Below are 26,472 nucleotides of genomic sequence, written 5' to 3'. Positions count from 1 at the left end.
CAGTAATGATACAGTATACAGGTATATGTGACACACACTTATATACAGCACAGACAGTAATGATACAGTATACAGGTATATGTGACACACACTTATATACAGCACAGACAGTAATGATACAGTATACAGGTATATGTGACACACACTTATATACAGCACAGACAGTAATGATACAGTATACAGGTATATGTGACACACACTTATATACAGCACAGACAGTAATGATACAGTATACAGGTATATGTGAGACACACTTATATACAGCACAGACAGTAATGATACAGTATACAGGTATATGTGACACACACTTATATACAGCACAGACAGTAATGATACAGTATACAGGTATATGTGACACACACTTATATACAGCACAGACAGTAATGATACAGTATACAGGTATATGTGACACACACTTATATACAGCACAGACAGTAATGATACAGTATACAGGTATATGTGACACACACTTATATACAGCACAGACAGTAATGATACAGTATACAGGGTATATGTGAAACACACTTATATACAGCACAGACAGTAATGATACAGTATACAGGTATATGTGACACACACTTATAGTACAGCACAGACAGTAATGATACAGTATACAGGTATATGTGACACACACTTATATACAGCACAGTACAGTAATGATACAGTATACAGGTATATGTGACACACCACTTATATACAGGCACAGACAGTAATGATACAGTATACAGGTATATGTGACACACCACTTATATACAGCACAGACAGTAATGATACAGTATACAGTGTATATGTTGACACACCACTTATATACAGCACAGACCGTAATGATACAGTATACCAGTGTATATGTGACACACACTTATATAACAGCAAACAGACAGAAATGAATACAGTATACAGTAAAATTTTACACCACACTTATATACAGCACAGACAGTAATGATACAGTAGTACAGGTATATGTGACAACACTTTATAACAGCACAGACAGTAATGATACAGTATACAGTTATATGTGACCACACTTATATACAGCACAGACAGTAATGATACAGTATACAGTTATATGTGACACACACTTATATACAGCACAGACAGTAATGATACAGTATACAGTATATGTGACACATCTTATATACAGCACTAGACAGTAATGATACAGTATACAGGTATATGTGACACACACTTATAGACAGCACAGACTGTAATGATACAGTATACAGGTATATGTGACACACACTTATATACAGCACAGAACGTAATGATACAGTATACAGGTATATGTGACCACACTTATATACAGCACAGACAGTAATATACAGTATACAGGTATATGTGACACACCACTTATATACAGCACAGCACAGTAATGATCCAGTATACAGGTATATTGTGACACACTTAATACAGCACAGACACAGTAATGATACGTATACAGGTATATGTGACACACACCTTATATACAGCACTGACAGTAATGATACAGTATACAGGTATATTGTGACACACACTTCTATACAGCACATGACAGTAATGATACAGTATACTGTTATATGTGGACACACACATATATACAAGCACAGACAGTAATGATACAGTAAACTGGTATATTGTGGACACACTTATATACAGCACAGACAGGTAATGATACAGTGATATACAGGTATATGTGACACACACTTATATACAGCACAGACAGTATGATACAGTATACAGGTATATGTGACACACCTTATATACAGCACAGACAGTAATGATACAGTATACAGGTATATGTGACACACCTTATATACAGCACAGACAGTAATGATACAGTATACAGGTATATGTGACACACTTATATACAGCACAGACAGTAATGATACAGTATACAGGTATATGTGACACACACTTATATACAGCACAGACAGTAATGATACAGTATACAGTTATATGTGACACACACTTATATACAGCACAGACAGTAATGATACAGTATACAGGTATATGTGACACACACTTATATACAGCACAGACAGTAATGATACAGTATACAGGTATATGTGACACACTTATATACAGCACAGACAGTAATGATACAGTATACAGGTATATGTGACACACACTTATATACAGCACAGACAGTAATGATACAGTATACAGTTATATGTGACACACACTTATATACAGCACAGACAGTAATGATACAGTATACAGGTATATGTGACACACTTATATACAGCACAGACAGTAATGATACAGTATACAGGTATATGTGACACACACTTATATACAGCACAGACAGTAATGATACAGTATACAGGTATTTGTGACACACTTATATACAGCACAGACAGTAATGATACAGTATACAGGTATATGTGACACACACTTATATACAGCACAGACAGTAATGATACAGTATACAGTTATATGTGACACACACTGATATACAGCACAGACAGTAATGATACAGTATACAGGTATATGTGACACACACTTATATACAGCACAGACAGTAATGATACAGTATACAGGTATATGTGACACACACTTATATACAGCACAGACAGTAATGATACAGTATACAGGTATATGTGACACACTTATATACAGCACAGACAGTAATGATACAGTATACAGGTATATGTGACACACTTATATACAGCACAGACAGTAATGATACAGTATACAGTTATATGTGACACACTTATATACAGCACAGACAGTAATGATACAGTATACAGATATATGTGACACACACTTATATACAGCACAGACAGTAATGATACAGTATACAGGTATATGTGACACACTTATATACAGCACAGACAGTAATGATACAGTATACAGGTATATGTGACACACACTTATATACAGCACAGACAGTAATGATACAGTATACAGGTATATGTGACACACACTTATATACAGCACAGACAGTAATGATACAGTATACAGGTATATGTGACACACACTTATATACAGCACAGACAGTAATGATACAGTATACAGGTATATGTGACACACTTATATACAGCACAGACAGTAATGATACAGTATACAGTTATATGTGACTCACACTTATATACAGCACATACAGTAATGATACAGTATACAGTTATATGTGACACACACTTATATACAGCACAGACAGTAATGATACAGTATACAGTTATATGTGACTCACACTTATATACAGCACAGACAGTAATGATACAGTATACAGTTATATGTGACACACACTTATATACAGCACAGACAGTAATGATACAGTATACAGTTATATGTGACACACACTTATATACAGCACAGACAGTAATGATACAGTATACAGGTATATGTGACACACACTTATATACAGCACAGACAGTAATGATACAGTATACAGTTATATGTGACACACTTATATACAGTAATATAGGAAAGATGTGGGAAATCCTCTTCTAATATGCAATATATAGATGCAAGTGCAAAGTGCATACAGGTGAATACTGTTGTGTCCGGGACTTACCCTTAAGGAGCCTAACCGCCCCCGGAATCAGTGTATACCATGTAGTACCTCAGACAGGAACTCAAGCATGCCGGGGGACCTCCACGGTCAAACCGAAATCGATTCGGTGGGCTGTCTGCTCCAAACCAGCCGGCGTGATGTGAGAAACTCCAGCAGCGCTTCAGGCTAAACACAGGTGCGCTGCGATGTCTGTTTGTGACGTTGCAGGATCTCCTGTAGGGGGGGCGGTGCTCTTGCTTCACCCGGATTTTACAACAGTATACTTTGTATGTAAGGGCTAAGAGCTGATCCAAGCTGGTGCGATAAAGACAATCAAAGAAGTAGGGTCGGATCCAGCTTTATGCAAATAAAATCCATCTTTATTGGCAAAGTTAAAACGCCAAGAGTGGCTCAGCGAACAGCATACAGAAAACCAGTGTGTGAGCGTGACACCACGGCTTACATGTTTCGGCACTCAGCCGTAATCATAGCCATAGGTGTCATGCAGGTGAATACAAGTTTAAAAAACTGTGTTACAATTGTGATTGGTTAAAAACATTAGATACAAAACACGCCCTCACCAGGTAAAGGGTAATTTGATTAACCCTTAGTATCCAAACTACGCTACAGCAAGAGTACACACACTACAGTATATATAAAATTCGATAATTAGAAATATGAACAAATTTCTAAAATAGAAATTTCTAAGATAGAAAACTGCTAAGAGTAATTTGAGAACATTGAGGAAAGATTGCCCTGACTTTCACAAATTATTTTTGCGCTAAATATCATTATCGTTAGCAAGCACTAGAACATCATATGTATATTTGCAGAATTCTAGATGGCATAATTTAAACTTGGGTTGAGTAATAATAATATCAGTTAACTGAAATAGGTTCTCTTACAGTATTATCTCTCCAAGGTATGTACCCCAAAAAGGGATATGGTTATATACGCGCAAGTAAAAATACACATACATTAATACAGGCTATATACGTATATATGTTCATACAGCTAGCGGGGCAGGCTTAGAATGTAACCCTCAATACGTATGGAAGGATTGTTCAGAGAGATATTTAGAGAGTGAGACACATCTAAAATATATCTAGAAGTGTTAAAAAAGAGTTAAAGAAATAGGACAAAGGGATGGAATATAATAGAATAACAGTACCTGTAAATGAATAATATGTATATATGTATGTATATGAGGTGATCTTGAATATGAATATTGATATTGATATTTTAAAGTTATTTTGAAGTTATTCCCAGAAGTTGATCAAATCATATCTTGAGTTTAAACCCAATGGTAATCTGGTTTTTAGGGTGTATATCCAATATACTTCCCTTTTGGCAAGTATGTTATCCAGATTACCACCTCTCTTGGGCACTTTAGCTTGTTCTATTGCTGCCCATTTAAATGAATTTAGGCTACTATGATGTTTTGTGGCAAAGTGTTGCACAAGTGGTGTGCTAGATGTACCCTTTGTAATAGTCGAAAAGTGTTCTCTAATCCGGGAATTTATATCCCTAGAGGTTAACCCTATGTATTGAATATTACATAGGGTACATGTAATGATATATATAACATTAGTGCTTTGACAATTTAAGCAAGATTTAATGGGATATGTCTGTCCTGTTATTGCTGAAGTGAATTCTTTAATAACCCATGCAAAATCACATGGTTTGCATTTCTTATGGCCACACTTGAACATGCCCAGATGATGTAACCATGAGCTAGTATGACTTGGAATCTGTTTTAGTTCTGTGGGAGACAAAATGGAAGCCAAAGTAGGGCTCTTCTTGTAAGAACATCTAACACCTTGTTTTACAGTTTCAACCAACTTCTCGTCAGCTGCTAATAGCGGGAAATGTTTCCTGACTATGTCGCAGATTTGGGAATATTGTGTGCTAAAAGTTGTTACAAAATGAACACCTAAAAAATCCCTATGTGTATTAGCAGGTTTATCTACCAAAAGTTGGTCTCTGTCCAGTTGGTCAACAGCTAATCTAGCCTGTCTAATATGGCTGCGGGTATATTTTCTCTCTTTTAGTCTCTTCTCTAGACAAACAGCCTCCTGCACATAGTCCTCATTCTTGCTACAATTTCTTTTAAGCCGGGTAAACTGGCCTTTGGCAACAGCGTATGAGGTATTTTTAGGGTGGCAACTAGAGGCGTGCAGGAGGGTGTTGCCCGAGATGGGTTTACGGTATACTTTTGATACAATATTGCCACTTCTGTCACCTATAAGGCACAAGTCTAGATAATTAATGAAATGGCTGTCAGTGGTGTATGTAAAGCTCAAGTTTAAATTATTTTTGTTTATCATGTCAATGAAATTCTTAATGTCTGCAGGGGGACCTGACCATATAAGCAGTAGGTCATCAATATAGCGTTTAAAGAAACAAATGTGGGACCTGAATGTGTTACTGTGGTCAAAGATGTTTTCTAGCTCCCATTTGCCAAGAAATAAATTGGCATACGAGGGGGCGTATTTCGCCCCCATGGCTGTGCCACATTTTTGTACATAGTATTTGCCTTCAAAAGTAAAAAAGTTATGAGTCAATAAGAACTCCAGAATTCTCAAAATATATTTTTGAAAATCTGATGTATATTCCGTATGTGTTGCCAAATAATATTTTACTGCTTCAATACCCTTATTGTGTGGGATCCTAGAGTAAAGTGAGACTACATCAACTGAGAGCCAATGGTAGTTAGTTTGCCATTTTATGTTAGTTAGAAGATTTAGTATGTGTTTTGAATCCCTCGTATATGAAGGTAGTAGGTGGACTAATGGCTGCAAAATAGCATCAAGCCACTGGGACAATCTTTCAAAGATGGAATCTATGCCGCTAACTATAGGGCGGCCTTGTACGTTATGAAGGGATTTGTGAACCTTAGGGAACATATGAAAAACTGGGATTCTTGGGTATTTTACATAGAGGTAATCAGCTGTGTTTTCATCTAAGAAACCATGTTCAATGCCATCATCTAGTATATCAAAAAGGAGCTTCTTATACTCATTTGTTGGATTTCTGGGAAGAATAGAGTAGTCAGTAGGGATGTTGAGTTGTCTGTGTGCCTCTGATATGTAGTCCTGCCCATCAAGTACCACAACGGTACCCCCCTTATCTGATGGGCGGATTACTAAGTCTGATCTTAGCTGTAAAGACTTGAGTGCTTCTGTCTGTTTTTTGGTAAGATTTTTAGTTGTTCGTTCAGTGGTCTCTTTTAGTTTATGCAAATCTGATTCTACTCGTGCATGGAAAGTTTCAATTATAGGTCCTCTGTTTTGTATTGGATAAAAAGTAGATTTATTTCTAAATGAGTGTGCCCTATTGAGTGTTCCTGTTATTGTGTTGCTCTCAATTGCTAAATTTTGTAGGGATATGAGATCACATGTTTCTGAAAAGGTATTTATGCCTGTGGTAGGTGTGGTGCAGAAGCTATCTGGTTCCAAAATGAATGTCTCCTGAACAGTATCTGCAAAATATTTTTTTAAAGTGATGTTTCTGACGAATTTGTTGATATCAATGAGTGTCTGAAATATATCAAAGTTAGTAGTGGGTGCAAACCCTAAGCCTAAAGATAGTACATCTATTTGATCTTGAGTGAGAGTAGCTGAAGATAAATTAACTACACTGTTCATTTGTATTTGGTCAGTGTGCGGTTCCCCCTTACTGGATATCTCTCTTGGTTGTTGGCCTGCATCCCCCCTATACCCTCTGTTTGGGGGTCCATAGGAAAAACCTGGTTCAATAATGACATTTCCTGTGTTCCTGTGTCTACTGCAAATGTACTAGCTCGTTCATCTAGTCTATTGGTAGCAGTATATTTGGAGACAGTGTTTTTATCTTTAGGTTTCACTACTCTAGGTGCAGAATTAGTGCCTATAGTGTTAGGTACAACGGAAGTATTAGAAATATTGGACATATTAGAAATGTTAGGGGCAATAGGAGGCTTTAGAATGCCTTGTTGTAAATTAGAGATAGTGTTGATCTGTGTCTCTATGTCCATTTCACCACCTGATGTATATTCATCGGACGATCTGTCTGTATCACTGTCAGAAAAGCTGACCTGTTTTTGGTTACCCCTTCTATGTCTACGATTGCCCCTATGTTTGTTATGTTTGTTCTGTGGCAAGCTCCTTCTATAGTTGGAACGTTGTTTTTTGTTCCAAATATATACTGAATTTTTCTGATAATCGGTTTTATCCCGAATAAACTTGATGTGTTTATTTTCCATTATGACTTGCTTGCCACGGGCCAAAGACTCTTGTAGTATTTTATCAAATTTTGCAAAGTTAGGGTCAGCACTACGGTTATTTAACTCTATCTGAATAGTGTCTATCTCTTGCTTAATTAAATTAAGTTGCTGAGTTCTATATTGGATTAACAATAGCATTAATTGACATGAACATTCAGATAGTGCTGCATTCCATTTATCAACAAACTCAATGTCCGTTGTATCAACATCAAAGGTAGGAAATTTAAAAATCCTTAGTCCTCTTGGGATCATTTGTGCTTTAAGATAGGATTGAAATGTCCAAATGTCCCATTGTGCTTTGGTCTCTTTAAATAACAAAGTCTCCACTGCATCGAATAAAGTGCTAAGTGAAAGTGTCCCCTTGTCCTCTGAAAATATTTTTTCACATTCTGTTGAGAAATTACTCCGTGCTGTAGCGGGTCTCAGAGAAAAGTATTGTGGTGGTGCTGTTTCTTCCATTGTTATAATGGTTCAGTATTCGTTGCCAAAATGGATACTCAAAATAGAGATGTGGAAGCCCTTATAATAATAGATAACAGCGAAAAGTTTCCCAAGGTATCACCAGTAATACCCAAATATTAAAGTAATATAGGAAAGATGTGGGAAATCCTCTTCTAATATGCAATATATAGATGCAAGTGCAAAGTGCATACAGGTGAATACTGTTGTGTCCGGGACTTACCCTTAAGGAGCCTAACCGCCCCCGGAATCAGTGTATACCATGTAGTACCTCAGACAGGAACTCAAGCATGCCGGGGGACCTCCACGGTCAAACCGAAATCGATTCGGTGGGCTGTCTGCTCCAAACCAGCCGGCGTGATGTGAGAAACTCCAGCAGCGCTTCAGGCTAAACACAGGTGCGCTGCGATGTCTGTTTGTGACGTTGCAGGATCTCCTGTAGGGGGGGGCGGTGCTCTTGCTTCACCCGGATTTTACAACAGTATACTTTGTATGTAAGGGCTAAGAGCTGATCCAAGCTGGTGCGATAAAGACAATCAAAGAAGTAGGGTCGGATCCAGCTTTATGCAAATAAAATCCATCTTTATTGGCAAAGTTAAAACGCCAAGAGTGGCTCAGCGAACAGCATACAGAAAACCAGTGTGTGAGCGTGACACCACGGCTTACATGTTTCGGCACTCAGCCGTAATCATAGCCATAGGTGTCATGCAGGTGAATACAAGTTTAAAAAACTGTGTTACAATTGTGATTGGTTAAAAACATTAGATACAAAACACGCCCTCACCAGGTAAAGGGTAATTTGATTAACCCTTAGTATCCAAACTACGCTACAGCAAGAGTACACACACTACAGTATATATAAAATTCGATAATTAGAAATATGAACAAATTTCTAAAATAGAAATTTCTAAGATAGAAAACTGCTAAGAGTAATTTGAGAACATTGAGGAAAGATTGCCCTGACTTTCACAAATTATTTTTGCGCTAAATATCATTATCGTTAGCAAGCACTAGAACATCATATGTATATTTGCAGAATTCTAGATGGCATAATTTAAACTTGGGTTGAGTAATAATAATATCAGTTAACTGAAATAGGTTCTCTTACAGTATTATCTCTCCAAGGTATGTACCCCAAAAAGGGATATGGTTATATACGCGCAAGTAAAAATACACATACATTAATACAGGCTATATACGTATATATGTTCATACAGCTAGCGGGGCAGGCTTAGAATGTAACCCTCAATACGTATGGAAGGATTGTTCAGAGAGATATTTAGAGAGTGAGACACATCTAAAATATATCTAGAAGTGTTAAAAAAGAGTTAAAGAAATAGGACAAAGGGATGGAATATAATAGAATAACAGTACCTGTAAATGAATAATATGTATATATGTATGTATATGAGGTGATCTTGAATATGAATATTGATATTGATATTTTAAAGTTATTTTGAAGTTATTCCCAGAAGTTGATCAAATCATATCTTGAGTTTAAACCCAATGGTAATCTGGTTTTTAGGGTGTATATCCAATATACTTCCCTTTTGGCAAGTATGTTATCCAGATTACCACCTCTCTTGGGCACTTTAGCTTGTTCTATTGCTGCCCATTTAAATGAATTTAGGCTACTATGATGTTTTGTGGCAAAGTGTTGCACAAGTGGTGTGCTAGATGTACCCTTTGTAATAGTCGAAAAGTGTTCTCTAATCCGGGAATTTATATCCCTAGAGGTTAACCCTATGTATTGAATATTACATAGGGTACATGTAATGATATATATAACATTAGTGCTTTGACAATTTAAGCAAGATTTAATGGGATATGTCTGTCCTGTTATTGCTGAAGTGAATTCTTTAATAACCCATGCAAAATCACATGGTTTGCATTTCTTATGGCCACACTTGAACATGCCCAGATGATGTAACCATGAGCTAGTATGACTTGGAATCTGTTTTAGTTCTGTGGGAGACAAAATGGAAGCCAAAGTAGGGCTCTTCTTGTAAGAACATCTAACACCTTGTTTTACAGTTTCAACCAACTTCTCGTCAGCTGCTAATAGCGGGAAATGTTTCCTGACTATGTCGCAGATTTGGGAATATTGTGTGCTAAAAGTTGTTACAAAATGAACACCTAAAAAATCCCTATGTGTATTAGCAGGTTTATCTACCAAAAGTTGGTCTCTGTCCAGTTGGTCAACAGCTAATCTAGCCTGTCTAATATGGCTGCGGGTATATTTTCTCTCTTTTAGTCTCTTCTCTAGACAAACAGCCTCCTGCACATAGTCCTCATTCTTGCTACAATTTCTTTTAAGCCGGGTAAACTGGCCTTTGGCAACAGCGTATGAGGTATTTTTAGGGTGGCAACTAGAGGCGTGCAGGAGGGTGTTGCCCGAGATGGGTTTACGGTATACTTTTGATACAATATTGCCACTTCTGTCACCTATAAGGCACAAGTCTAGATAATTAATGAAATGGCTGTCAGTGGTGTATGTAAAGCTCAAGTTTAAATTATTTTTGTTTATCATGTCAATGAAATTCTTAATGTCTGCAGGGGGACCTGACCATATAAGCAGTAGGTCATCAATATAGCGTTTAAAGAAACAAATGTGGGACCTGAATGTGTTACTGTGGTCAAAGATGTTTTCTAGCTCCCATTTGCCAAGAAATAAATTGGCATACGAGGGGGCGTATTTCGCCCCCATGGCTGTGCCACATTTTTGTACATAGTATTTGCCTTCAAAAGTAAAAAAGTTATGAGTCAATAAGAACTCCAGAATTCTCAAAATATATTTTTGAAAATCTGATGTATATTCCGTATGTGTTGCCAAATAATATTTTACTGCTTCAATACCCTTATTGTGTGGGATCCTAGAGTAAAGTGAGACTACATCAACTGAGAGCCAATGGTAGTTAGTTTGCCATTTTATGTTAGTTAGAAGATTTAGTATGTGTTTTGAATCCCTCGTATATGAAGGTAGTAGGTGGACTAATGGCTGCAAAATAGCATCAAGCCACTGGGACAATCTTTCAAAGATGGAATCTATGCCGCTAACTATAGGGCGGCCTTGTACGTTATGAAGGGATTTGTGAACCTTAGGGAACATATGAAAAACTGGGATTCTTGGGTATTTTACATAGAGGTAATCAGCTGTGTTTTCATCTAAGAAACCATGTTCAATGCCATCATCTAGTATATCAAAAAGGAGCTTCTTATACTCATTTGTTGGATTTCTGGGAAGAATAGAGTAGTCAGTAGGGATGTTGAGTTGTCTGTGTGCCTCTGATATGTAGTCCTGCCCATCAAGTACCACAACGGTACCCCCCTTATCTGATGGGCGGATTACTAAGTCTGATCTTAGCTGTAAAGACTTGAGTGCTTCTGTCTGTTTTTTGGTAAGATTTTTAGTTGTTCGTTCAGTGGTCTCTTTTAGTTTATGCAAATCTGATTCTACTCGTGCATGGAAAGTTTCAATTATAGGTCCTCTGTTTTGTATTGGATAAAAAGTAGATTTATTTCTAAATGAGTGTGCCCTATTGAGTGTTCCTGTTATTGTGTTGCTCTCAATTGCTAAATTTTGTAGGGATATGAGATCACATGTTTCTGAAAAGGTATTTATGCCTGTGGTAGGTGTGGTGCAGAAGCTATCTGGTTCCAAAATGAATGTCTCCTGAACAGTATCTGCAAAATATTTTTTTAAAGTGATGTTTCTGACGAATTTGTTGATATCAATGAGTGTCTGAAATATATCAAAGTTAGTAGTGGGTGCAAACCCTAAGCCTAAAGATAGTACATCTATTTGATCTTGAGTGAGAGTAGCTGAAGATAAATTAACTACACTGTTCATTTGTATTTGGTCAGTGTGCGGTTCCCCCTTACTGGATATCTCTCTTGGTTGTTGGCCTGCATCCCCCCTATACCCTCTGTTTGGGGGTCCATAGGAAAAACCTGGTTCAATAATGACATTTCCTGTGTTCCTGTGTCTACTGCAAATGTACTAGCTCGTTCATCTAGTCTATTGGTAGCAGTATATTTGGAGACAGTGTTTTTATCTTTAGGTTTCACTACTCTAGGTGCAGAATTAGTGCCTATAGTGTTAGGTACAACGGAAGTATTAGAAATATTGGACATATTAGAAATGTTAGGGGCAATAGGAGGCTTTAGAATGCCTTGTTGTAAATTAGAGATAGTGTTGATCTGTGTCTCTATGTCCATTTCACCACCTGATGTATATTCATCGGACGATCTGTCTGTATCACTGTCAGAAAAGCTGACCTGTTTTTGGTTACCCCTTCTATGTCTACGATTGCCCCTATGTTTGTTATGTTTGTTCTGTGGCAAGCTCCTTCTATAGTTGGAACGTTGTTTTTTGTTCCAAATATATACTGAATTTTTCTGATAATCGGTTTTATCCCGAATAAACTTGATGTGTTTATTTTCCATTATGACTTGCTTGCCACGGGCCAAAGACTCTTGTAGTATTTTATCAAATTTTGCAAAGTTAGGGTCAGCACTACGGTTATTTAACTCTATCTGAATAGTGTCTATCTCTTGCTTAATTAAATTAAGTTGCTGAGTTCTATATTGGATTAACAATAGCATTAATTGACATGAACATTCAGATAGTGCTGCATTCCATTTATCAACAAACTCAATGTCCGTTGTATCAACATCAAAGGTAGGAAATTTAAAAATCCTTAGTCCTCTTGGGATCATTTGTGCTTTAAGATAGGATTGAAATGTCCAAATGTCCCATTGTGCTTTGGTCTCTTTAAATAACAAAGTCTCCACTGCATCGAATAAAGTGCTAAGTGAAAGTGTCCCCTTGTCCTCTGAAAATATTTTTTCACATTCTGTTGAGAAATTACTCCGTGCTGTAGCGGGTCTCAGAGAAAAGTATTGTGGTGGTGCTGTTTCTTCCATTGTTATAATGGTTCAGTATTCGTTGCCAAAATGGATACTCAAAATAGAGATGTGGAAGCCCTTATAATAATAGATAACAGCGAAAAGTTTCCCAAGGTATCACCAGTAATACCCAAATATTAAAGTAATATAGGAAAGATGTGGGAAATCCTCTTCTAATATGCAATATATAGATGCAAGTGCAAAGTGCATACAGGTGAATACTGTTGTGTCCGGGACTTACCCTTAAGGAGCCTAACCGCCCCCGGAATCAGTGTATACCATGTAGTACCTCAGACAGGAACTCAAGCATGCCGGGGGACCTCCACGGTCAAACCGAAATCGATTCGGTGGGCTGTCTGCTCCAAACCAGCCGGCGTGATGTGAGAAACTCCAGCAGCGCTTCAGGCTAAACACAGGTGCGCTGCGATGTCTGTTTGTGACGTTGCAGGATCTCCTGTAGGGGGGGCGGTGCTCTTGCTTCACCCGGATTTTACAACAGTATACTTTGTATGTAAGGGCTAAGAGCTGATCCAAGCTGGTGCGATAAAGACAATCAAAGAAGTAGGGTCGGATCCAGCTTTATGCAAATAAAATCCATCTTTATTGGCAAAGTTAAAACGCCAAGAGTGGCTCAGCGAACAGCATACAGAAAACCAGTGTGTGAGCGTGACACCACGGCTTACATGTTTCGGCACTCAGCCGTAATCATAGCCATAGGTGTCATGCAGGTGAATACAAGTTTAAAAAACTGTGTTACAATTGTGATTGGTTAAAAACATTAGATACAAAACACGCCCTCACCAGGTAAAGGGTAATTTGATTAACCCTTAGTATCCAAACTACGCTACAGCAAGAGTACACACACTACAGTATATATAAAATTCGATAATTAGAAATATGAACAAATTTCTAAAATAGAAATTTCTAAGATAGAAAACTGCTAAGAGTAATTTGAGAACATTGAGGAAAGATTGCCCTGACTTTCACAAATTATTTTTGCGCTAAATATCATTATCGTTAGCAAGCACTAGAACATCATATGTATATTTGCAGAATTCTAGATGGCATAATTTAAACTTGGGTTGAGTAATAATAATATCAGTTAACTGAAATAGGTTCTCTTACAGTATTATCTCTCCAAGGTATGAACATATATACGTATATAGCCTGTATTAATGTATGTGTATTTTTACTTGCGCGTATATAACCATATCCCTTTTTGGGGTACATACCTTGGAGAGATAATACTGTAAGAGAACCTATTTCAGTTAACTGATATTATTATTACTCAACCCAAGTTTAAATTATGCCATCTAGAATTCTGCAAATATACATATGATGTTCTAGTGCTTGCTAACGATAATGATATTTAGCGCAAAAATAATTTGTGAAAGTCAGGGCAATCTTTCCTCAATGTTCTCAAATTACTCTTAGCAGTTTTCTATCTTAGAAATTTCTATTTTAGAAATTTGTTCATATTTCTAATTATCGAATTTTATATATACTGTAGTGTGTGTACTCTTGCTGTAGCGTAGTTTGGATACTAAGGGTTAATCAAATTACCCTTTACCTGGTGAGGGCGTGTTTTGTATCTAATGTTTTTAACCAATCACAATTGTAACACAGTTTTTTAAACTTGTATTCACCTGCATGACACCTATGGCTATGATTACGGCTGAGTGCCGAAACATGTAAGCCGTGGTGTCACGCTCACACACTGGTTTTCTGTATGCTGTTCGCTGAGCCACTCTTGGCGTTTTAACTTTGCCAATAAAGATGGATTTTATTTGCATAAAGCTGGATCCGACCCTACTTCTTTGATTGTCTTTATCACACTTATATACAGCACAGACAGTAATGATACAGTATACAGGTATATGTGACACACACTTATATACAGCACAGACAGTAATGATACAGTATACAGTTATATGTGACACACACTTATATACAGCACAGACAGTAATGATACAGTATACAGGTATATGTGACACACACTTATATACAGCACAGACAGTAATGATACAGTATACAGGTATATGTGACACACACTTATATACAGCACAGACAGTAATGATACAGTATACAGGTATATGTGACACACTTATATACAGCACAGACAGTAATGATACAGTATACAGGTATATGTGACACACACTTATATACAGCAGAGACAGTAATGATACAGTATACAGGTATATGTGACACACACTTATATACAGCACAGACAGTAATGATATAGTATACAGGTATATGTGACACACACTTATATACAGCACAGACAGTAATGATACAGTATACAGGTATATGTGACACACACTTATATACAACACAGACAGTAATGATACAGTATACAGTTGTATGTGACACACTTATATACAGCACAGACAGTAATGATACAGTATACAGGTATATGTGACACACACTTATATACAGCACAGACAGTAATGATACAGTATACAGGTATATGTGACACACTTATATACAGCACAGACAGTAATGATACAGTATACAGTTATATGTGACACACACTGATATACAGCACAGACAGTAATGATACAGTATACAGGTATATGTGACACACACTTATATACAGCACAGACAGTAATGATACAGTATACAGGTATATGTGACACACACTTATATACAGCACAGACAGTAATGATACAGTATACAGGTATATGTGACACACTTATATACAGCACAGACAGTAATGATACAGTATACAGGTATATGTGACACACACTTATATACAGCACAGACAGTAATGATACAGTATACAGGTATATGTGACACACACTTATATACAGCACAGACAGTAATGATACAGTATACAGGTATATGTGACACACTTATATACAGCACAGACAGTAATGATACAGTATACAGGTATATGTGACACACACTTATATACAGCACAGACAGTAATGATACAGTATACAGGTATATGTGACACACACTTATATACAGCACAGACAGTAATGATACAGTATACAGGTATATGTGACACACTTATATACAGCACAGACAGTAATGATACAGTATACAGGTATATGTGACACACACTTATATACAGCAGAGACAGTAATGATACAGTATACAGTTATATGTGACACACTTATATACAGCACAGACAGTAATGATACAGTATACAGTTATATGTGACTCACACTTATATACAGCACAGACAGTAATGATACAGTATACAGGTATATGTGACACACACTGATATACAGCACAGACAGTAATGATACAGTATACAGGTATATGTGACACACACTTATATACAGCACAGACAGTAATGATACAGTATACAGGTATATGTGACACACACTTATATACAGCACAGACAGTAATGATACAGTATACAGGTATATGTGACACACACTTATATACAGCACAGACAGTAATGATACAGTATACAGTTATATGTGACACACACTTATATACAGCACAGACAGTAATGATACAGTATACAGGTATATGTGACACACACTTATATACAGCACAGACAGTAATGATACAGTATACAGGTATATGTGACACACTTATATACAGCACAGACAGTAATGATACAGTATACAGGTATATGTGACACACAGTTATATACAGCACAGACAGTAATGATACAGTATACAGGTATATGTGACACACACTTATATACAGCACAGACAGTAATGATACAGTATACAGTTATATGTGACACACTTATATACAGCACAGACAGTAATGATACAGTATACAGGTATATGTGACACACACTTATATACAGCACAGACAGTAATGATACAGTATACAGGTATATGTGACACACACTTATATACAGCACAGACAGTAATGATACAGTATACAGGTATATGTGACACACTTATATACAGCACAGACAGTAATGATACAGTATACAGGTATATGTGACACACACTTATATACAGCACAGACAGTAATGATACAGTATACAGGTATATGTGACACACACTTATATACAGCACAGACAGTAATGATACAGTATACAGTTATATGTGACACACACTTATATACAGCACAGACAGTAATGATACAGTATACAGGTATATGTGACACACTTATATACAGCACAGACAGTAATGATACAGTATACAGGTATATGTGACACACACTTATATACAGCACAGACAGTAATGTTACAGTATACAGGTATATGTGACACACACTTATATACAGCACAGACAGTAATGATACAGTATACAGGTATATGTGACTCACACTTATATACAGCACAGACAGTAATGATACAGTATACAGGTATATGTGACACACTTATATACAGCACAGACAGTAATGATACATTATACAGGTATATGTGACACACACTTATATACAGCACAGACTGTAATGATACAGTATACAGGTATATGTGACACACACTTATATACAGCACAGACAGTAATGATACAGTATACAGGTATATGTGACACACACTTATATACAGCACAGACAGTAATGATACAGTATACAGTTATATGTGACACACAGTTATATACAGCACAGACAGTAATGATACAGTATACAGATATATGTGACACACTTTTCTTTCATGTAATTAGCAAGAGTCCATGAGCTAGTGACGTATGGGATATACATTCCTACCAGGAGGGGCAAAGTTTCCCAAACCTTAAAATGCCTATAAATACACCCCTCACCACACCCACAAATCAGTTTTACAAACTTTGCCTCCTGTGGAGGTGGTGAAGTAAGTTTGTGCTAGATTCTACGTTGATATGTGCTCCGCAGCAAGTTGGAGCCCAGTTTTCCTCTCAGCGTGCAGTGAATGTCAGAGGGATGTGAGGAGAGTATTGCCTATTTGAATGCAGTGATCTCCTTCTACGGGGTCTATTTCATAGGTTCTCTGTTATCGGTCGTAGAGATTCATCTCTTACCTCCCTTTTCAGATCGACGATATACTCTTATATATATATACCATTACCTCTGCTTATTTTCGTTTCAGTACTGGTTTGGCTTTCTACAACATATAGATGAGTGTCCTGGGGTAAGTAAATCTTATTTTCTGTGACACTCTAAGCTATGGTTGGGCACTTTTTTATAAAGTTCTAAATATATGTATTCAAACATTTATTTGCCTTGACTCAGGATGTTCAACATTCCTTATTTCAGACAGTCAGTTTCATATTTGGGATAATGCATATGAATAAATCAATTTTTTTCTTACCTTAAAAATTTGACTTTTTCCCTGTGGGCTGTTAGGCTCGCGGGGGCTGAAAATGCTTAATTTTATTGCGTCATTCTTGGCGCGGACTTTTTTGGCGTCATACGTGTCGCCGGAAGTTGCGTCATTTTTGACGTTCTTTTGCGCCAAAAGTGTCGGCGTTCCGGATGTGGTGTCATTTTTGGCGCCAAAAGCATTTAGGCGCCAAATAATGTGGGCGTCATTTTTGGCGCTAAAAAAATATGGGCGTCACTATTGTCTCCACATTATTTAAGTCTCATTTTTTTATTGCTTCTGGTTGCTAGAAGCTTGTTCACTGGCATTTTTTTCCCATTCCTGAAACTGTCATTTAAGGAATTTGATCAATTTTGCTTTATATGTTGTTTTTTCTATTACATATTGCAAGATGTCCCACGTTGAAACTGAGTCAGAAGATACTTCTGGAAAATCGCTGCCTGGGGCTGGAGCTACCAAAGCTAAGTGTATCTACTGTAAACTTATGGTATCTGTTTCTCCAGCTGCTGTTTGTACTGTTTTGTCATGACAAACTGTTAAATGCAGATAATATTTCCTTTAGTACTGTTACATTACCTGTTGCTGTTCTGTCAACATCTAATACTCAGAGTGTTCCTGATAACATAAGAGATTTTGTTTCTAATCCATTAAGAAGGCTATGTCTGTTATTCCTCCTTCTAGTAAACGTAAAAAGTCTTTTAAAACTTCTCATTTTTCAGATGAATTTTTAAATGAACATCATCATTCTGATTCTGATAATGGTTCTTATGGTTAAGAGGATTCTGTCTCAGAGGTTGATGTTGATAAATCTTCATATTTATTTAAAATGAAATTTATTCGTTCTTTACTTAAAGAAGTCCTAATTGCATTAGAATTGAGGATTCTGGTCCTCTTGTTACTAAATCTAAACGTTTAAATAAGGTTTTTAAATCTCCTGTAGTTATTCCAGAAGTTTTTTCCTGTCCCTAGTGCTATTTCTGAAGTAATTTCCAGGGAATGGAATAATTTGGGTAATTCATTTACTCCTTCTAAACGTTTTAAGCAATTATATCCTGTGCCATTTGACAGATTAGAGTTTTGGGACAAAATCCCTAAAGTTGATGGGGCTGTCTCTACTCTTGTTAAGCGTACTACTATTCCTATGGCAGATGGTACTTCCTTAAGGATCCTTTAGATAGGAAACTTAAATCCTTTCTAAGAAAAGCTTACTTGTGTTCAGGTAATCTTCTTAGACCTGCTATATTTTTAGCGGATGTTGCTGCAGCTTCATCTTTTGGTTAGAAGCTTTAGCGCAACAAGTAACAGATCATAATTCTCATAGCATTTTTATTCTTCAACATGCTAATAATTTTATTTGTAATGCCATCTTTGATATCATTAGAGTTGATGTCAGGTATATGTCTCTAGCTATTTTAGCTAGAAGAGCTTTATGGCTTAAGACTTGGAATGCTGATATGTCTTCTAAGTCTACTCTGCTTTCCCTTTCTTTCCAGGGTAATAATCATTTAGTTCCTTTCGTCACAACAAGGAACAAAAACCTGATCCTTCATCCTCAGGAGCGGTATCAGTTTGGAAACCATCTCCAGTCTGGAATAAATCCAAGCCTTTTAGAAAATCAAAGCCAGCTCCTAAGTCCACATGAAGGTGCGGCCCTCATTCCAGCTCAGCTGGTAGGGTCAGATTACGTTTTTTCTAAGAAATTTGGATCAATTCCGTTCACAATCTTTGGATTCAGAACATTGTTTCAGAAGGGTACAGAATTGGCTTCAAGATAAGGCCTCCTGCTAAGAGATTTTTTCTTTCCCGTGTCCCAGTAAACCCAGCGAAGGCTCAAGCATTTCTGAAATGTGTTTCAGATCTAGAGTTGACTGGAGTAATTTTGCCAGTTCCAGTTCTGGAACAGGGACTGGGGTTTTATTCAAATCTCTTCATTGGTCTGAAGGAATTTTCCTTCTTTGGTACAGTTCTGGATCTAAAAATATTGAATCGTTATGTAAGGATACCAACATTCAAAATGGTAACTGTAAGGACTATCCTGCCTTTTGTTCAACAAGGGCATTATATGTCTACTATAGATTTACAGGATGCATATCTGCATATTCCGATTCATCCAGATCACTATCAGTTTCTGAGATTCTCTTTCCTAGACAAGCATTACCAGTTTGTGGCTCTGCCGTTTGGCCTAGCTACAGCTCCAAGAATTTTTACGAAGGTTCTTGGTGCCCTTCTGTCTGTAATCAGAGAACAGGGTATTGTGGTATTCCTTATTTGGACGATATCTTGGTACTTGCTCAGTCTTCACATTTAGCAGAATCTCATTCGAATCGACTTGTGTTGTTTTTTCAACATCATGGTTGGAGGATCAATTTACCAAAAAGTTCATTGATTCCTCAGACTTAGGTAACCTTTTTTAGGTTTTCAGATAGATTCAGTATCCATAACTCTATCTTTGATAGACATGAGACGTCTAAAAGTTGATATCAGCTTGTCGAAACCTTCAGTCACAATCTTTCCCTTCGGTAGCCTTATGCATGGAAATTCTAGGTCTTATGACTGCAGCATCGGACGCGATCCCCTTTGCTCGTTTTCACATGCGGCCTCTTCAGCTCTGTATGCTGAACCAGTGGTGCAGGGATTACACAAAGATATCTCAATTAATATCTTTAAAACCGATTGTACGACACTCTCTGACGTGGTGGACAGATCACCATCGTTTAGTTCAGGGGGCTTCTTTTGTTCTTCCGACCTGGACTGTAATTTCAACAGATGCAAGTCCTACAGGTTGGGGAGCTGTGTGGGGGTCTCTGACAGCACAAGGGGTTTGGGAATCTCAGGAGGTGAGATTACCGATCAATATTTTGGAACTCCGTGCAATTTTCAGAGCTCTTCAGTCTTGGCCTCTTCTAAAGAGAGAATCGTTCATTTGTTTTCAGACAGACAATGTCACAACTGTGGCATACATCAATCATCAAGGAGGGACTCACAGTCCTCTGGCTATGAAAGAAGTATCTTGAATTCTGGTATGGGCGGAATCCAGCTCCTGTCTAGTTTCTGCGGTTCATATCCCAGGTATAGACAATTGGGAAGCGGATTATCTCAGTCCCCACACGTTTCATCTGGGCGAATGGTCTCTTCTCCCAGAGGTATTTCTTCAGATTATTCAAATATGGGGTCTTCCAGAAATAGATCTGATGGCTTCTCATCTAAACAAGAAACTTCCCAGGTATCTGTCCAGATCCAGGGATCCTCAAGCGGAAGCAGTGGATGTATTGTCACTTCTTTGGAAGTATCATCCTGCCTATATCTTTCCGCCTCTAGTTCTTCTTCCAAGAATAATCTCCAAGATTCTGAAGGAATGCTCATTTGTTCTGCTGGTGGCTCCAGCATGGCCTCACAGGTTTTTGGTATGCGGATCCTGTCCGGATGGCCTCTTGCCAACCGTGGACTCTTTCGTTAAGACCAGACCTTCTGTCACAAGGTCCTTTTTTCCATCAGGATATCAAATCCTTAAATTTAAAGGTATGGAGATTGAACGCTTGATTCTTAGTCAAAGAGGTTTCTCTGACTCTGTGATTATTACTATGTTCCAGGCTCGTAAATCCGTATCTAGGGAGATATATTATAGAGTCTGGAAGACTTATATTTCTTGGTGTCTTTCTCATCATTTTTCCTGGCATTCTTTTAGAATTCCGAGAATTTTACAGTTTCTTCAGGATGGTTTGGATAAAGGTTTGTCTGCAAGTTCCTTGAAAAGACAAATCTCTGCTCTTTCTGTTCTTTTTCACAGAAAGATTGTTAATCTTCCTGATATTCATTGTTTTGTACAAGCTTTGGTTCGTATAAAACCTGTCATTAAGTCAATTTCTCCTCCTTGGAGTTTGAATTTGGTTCTGGGGGCTCTTCAAGCTCCTCCGTTTGAACCTATGCATTCTTTGGTCATTAAATTGCTTTCTTGAAAAGTTTTGTTCCTTTTGGCCATCTCTTCTGCCAGAAGAGTTTCTGAATTATCTGCTCTTTCTTGTGAGTCTCCTTTTCTGATTTTTCATCAGGATAAGGCGGTGTTGCGAACTTCTTTTAAATTTTTACCTAAGGTTGTGAATTCTAACAACATTAGTAGAGAAATTGTGGTTCCTTCATTATGTCCTAATCCTAAGAATTCTAAGGAGAAATCATTGCTTTCTTTGGATGTAGTTAGAGCTTTGAAATATTATGTTGAAGCTACTGAGAATTTTCAAAAGACTTCTAGTCTATTTGTTATCTTTTCCGGTTCTAGGAAAGGTCAGAAGGCTTCTGCCATTTCTTTGGCATCTTGGTTGATATCTTTATTTCATCATGCTTATGTCGAGTCGGTTAAAACTCCGCCTCAAAGGATTACAGCTCATTCTACTAGGTCAGTTTCTACTTCCTGGGCGTTTAGGAATGAAGCTTCGGTTGTTCAGATTTGCAAAGCAGCAACTTGGTCTTCTTTGCATACCTTTACTAAATTCTACCATTTTTGATGTGTTTTCTTCTTCTGAAGCAGTTTTTGGTAGAAAAGTACTTCAGGCAGCTGTTTCAGTTTGATTCTTCTGCTTATATTTTCAGTTTTTTTCATTATAAGTTTTAAACTTTGTTTGGGTGTGGATTATTTTCAGTGGAATTGGCTGTCTTTATTTTATCCCTCCCTCTCTAGTGACTCTTGCGTGGAAGATCCACATCTTGGGTAGTCATTATCCCATACGTCACTAGCTCATGGACTCTTGCTAATTACATGAAAGAAAACATAATTTATGTAAGAACTTACCTGATAAATTCATTTCTTTTATATTAGCAAGAGTCCATGAGGCCCACCCTTTTTTGTGGTGGTTATGATTTTTTTGTATAAAGCACAATTATTCCAATTCCTTATATTTATGCTTCGCACTTTTTTCTTATCACCCCACTTCTTGGCTATTCGTTAAACTGATTTGTGGGTGTGGTGAGGGGTGTATTTATAGGCATTTTGAGGTTTGGGAAACTTTGCCCCTCCTGGTAGGAATGTATATCCCATACGTCACTAGCTCATGGACTCATGAAAGAAATTAATTTATCAGGTAAGTTCTTACATAAATTATGTTATATACAGCACAGACAGTAATGATACAGTATACAGGTATATGTGACTCACACTTATATACAGCACAGACAGTAATGATACAGTATACAGGTATATGTGACACACACTGATATACAGCACAGGCAGTAATGATACAGTATACAGGTATATGTGACACACAGTTATATTTGTCACATTGCGCTCCTGTGAGCGCTAAGGCTCGCTGTTGGCACATGCATGACGCTGTTGGCACATGCATGACGCTGTTGGCACATGCATGACGCTGAGGAGGACACAGGTGTGTTAGGAATGCTCAGCATCTTGTGTAATATAAGGATATTCTACATCTTTGGGACTCCTTAGTAAATTGCAATTTAGACCTTTCCCTCTAGGTTTTTGCTGATCCCTCCTCCAGCTATGAGTTCTGTTATTGGGTAACGTCCTCTAGAAAGAGGTCTCCCTGTGCTCAGCCACAGACCCCCCTCACACTGTCATACTTTCTCCTATAGGGGGCAGTTCTTCACCATGCCAGCTTCTGCTGCCAGCTCTGAAGCTCTCACAAGTATCTGAATGCCTTGCTCACCACCCTCCTTTGCTCCCACACAAGCATGATCTTGTGGAGCAGAGACTAAACTCTGTTGTAACAGGTAAGTCCCAACTGTATATTGTATGTAGCGGGTTGAGTGGGCGTTTTTGTTTTTACTTTGTTCTGTATTACTCTCCTAGGATTGGCTGCTACATACAGTGGGCGTCACCAGGACTCTATGGTTGTTTTCCACTTGACGGAGGCCGGTGATGTTTTCTATCAAAGGCTGGTGCACCAGGAGAAAGAGGAGACGGCTAAACAAAGGGCCCAGGGAGGGCAGCAAAATGTCACCATCCTCTCAGCACCAGCCTCCAGGACAGAGATGAACTTACAAGAACACAATAGCTCAACGTCCCCCAATCTGGTACCCAAATCCACCCCCTGTGCCCAGGAACCAGCTGCTGAGAATGAGGAGAGGATCCCAAGTGCCACTTTCCCCACTCACGAAGAAGAGACTTGTGAGCCAGACCTCGGCTGTCACCATCCACCTCATCTTCAGTCTCTGTCTCTCAGCACCAAATCATTGAATTCCCTTAGCAGGTGGTTACAAGAACTAACTGTCAGCATGAAGGAAGTTTACACGCAACGTCCTCGTGTCCGAATTGATAAATTCTTCAGTGCTTCAGAGTTGAGAGAAGTAGCCCCAGATTCATCTTCGTTACTGGGGTGCCTGCGGCATAGTATGAGACACAGGAAACTTGTGCGGATGAGGCCACCTGTGAGTTCAGTACATCTGGAGCCAGTGCATCCTAAATACTTTAAAGACCCACTAAGCCAGCGACTGACCACTGCCTGGGAGGGAGGGTTGCACCTATGGTGGGAGGACTATCTAGGTCTGAACAAGAGCAGCAAAATCCAGGCTTTGAAAGAAAAACGTCGGTGGCAGAAGATACAACGAGCGCGACATCGCAGAAGTCTGTCCGGTAGCTTCGGATCCTCCCAGAGTCTGTGCTCAGAACCTTATAGCCTGGAAGATGCTCCACTGTCAGACAATAGCACCATCCAATATGATTTCCCCAGCTCCAGAGCCCCAAGCACATTCACCTCATCTGTAGAACAGGAATCTGTAGGGAGCAGCACACGAGCGCCAAGTGGATCAGTTCTGGCTACACACAAAAGGTTTAGCATCCAGGACAGAGTTGGTGAGAGCGCCTCCCAGCTAAAAACCCTTAAAACAAATATTCAGGATTCGTCCCAAAGCTCTGCCATATTTTCCTCTCAATCTCTGCGCTCCAAAGGGATTCCCAGAGAGAGGAGGAAGACCGTGCTAGATTTCCTCTCCTTCCTGGGAGACACACCTGAACCCCCTTTCTCTGCTTCCTTAATCCCCAGCCAGAACTCCCAGACACAGGTTACATCCTCGCAGAGCTCACAGGTCCCACGCAAGAGGTCACGAATGGGATTTTGATAAGCTAAAGTACAGATATAACAGTTCTAAAATTAATATAATATATATTTCTTTTTTATGACACGATGAGTGCATGGATCATCTTAATTACTAATTGGATATTCCCTCCTGGTCAGAAGGAGGCGGCAAAAAGCACCACAACAAAGCTGTTAAATAGCTCCTCCCTTCCCTCCCACCCCAGTCATTCTCTTTGCCTGTTAGTGCTAGGAAGTGTAAAGTTTAGGTGTTAGAAAAGATTCTTCAATCAAGAGTTTATTATTTTAAAGTAGTGCAAGATTGTGCTGCTTTGTTCTGGTGTGTAGCCGTAGTCCATATCATTCTCTTCAGTAGAGCTTTTAGTGGCTTTAGAGCAATGGGAACTTGCGGGACATAATTCTCACTGCGCCTCCCATACATTTATGCTGCCCTGTTTGTAAAAGTCTGAGGGAGAAATACTCAGTACTTTTTGTTTCCACAGGCCAATGTGAGGGAGAGGACCTCGCAAGCCGGGTGAGCTGCCTTACTGCCGGGCAGTTTCTAAGGTAAGTGCTAAATTTTATTTTCTGGGGATACATTCACAGAAAGATTGGCACTTTATATATTTTCATGGACACTAGATGACATTATCCCTAGAGAGTGAGGATAAGTTATTGGGCAGTGACTGCAGGCACTGGAGGACGTGGAGAAGTGGCTCTATTTTTATTTCACTTTGCAGCCATCTGGGAGGTTTGGCCTGTTTAAACATGATAGGGACGCATGTTAAGGTGTTACGCATGTTAGGTGCAATTTCTACTCCCGTTGACTTTCTTTTACTCAATACTAGCCGACCGGCTGTGATTTAGTTCTCCCGATGGCTCCATCTTTACAATTTAGCCGCCCGGGAGGTTTAACTTGATAACGCCCACGATGGGCGGAGCTAAGCTGTGCAACATTGTGTGCTCTTTTACAACTCCGGTGAATCGGAGAGTGATGGGGGTCTCCTCTGCTGCATTATAGTACGCGGCTGAGAGGCTTCACTTTCCATACTAAGAGAGTGTTTTGAAGTAGTCCGGATGCCTACTAGTGTTAGTCCTCTATCCGGTGACAGGCAGAGTCCTCTGCAAA

The 26,472-nt window shown here is 38.4% G+C and overlaps 1 protein-coding gene across 1 annotated transcript in view; it reads left to right on the top strand.

The window, feature by feature from the left end:
- The window catches only part of TAF1C (TATA-box binding protein associated factor, RNA polymerase I subunit C), a 385,888-nt gene extending 360,465 nt beyond the window's left edge, over positions 1-25,423 (top strand). The window contains exons 19-20 of the mRNA XM_053699633.1: positions 23,905-24,042; positions 24,122-25,423. Of these exons, the coding sequence (XP_053555608.1) occupies positions 23,905-24,042; positions 24,122-25,389 (1,406 nt within the window). The 3' untranslated portion in view covers positions 25,390-25,423. The remainder of the gene's footprint in view (positions 1-23,904; positions 24,043-24,121) is intronic.
- Positions 25,424-26,472: the final 1,049 nt, after the last annotated feature.

Source organism: Bombina bombina, chromosome 2, assembly GCF_027579735.1.
Source record: "Bombina bombina isolate aBomBom1 chromosome 2, aBomBom1.pri, whole genome shotgun sequence".
Classification (NCBI taxonomy): domain Eukaryota; kingdom Metazoa; phylum Chordata; class Amphibia; order Anura; family Bombinatoridae; genus Bombina; species Bombina bombina.
The sequence above is the reverse complement of the archived record's forward strand: the minus strand, read 5'-3'. Positions and strand labels throughout refer to the sequence as shown.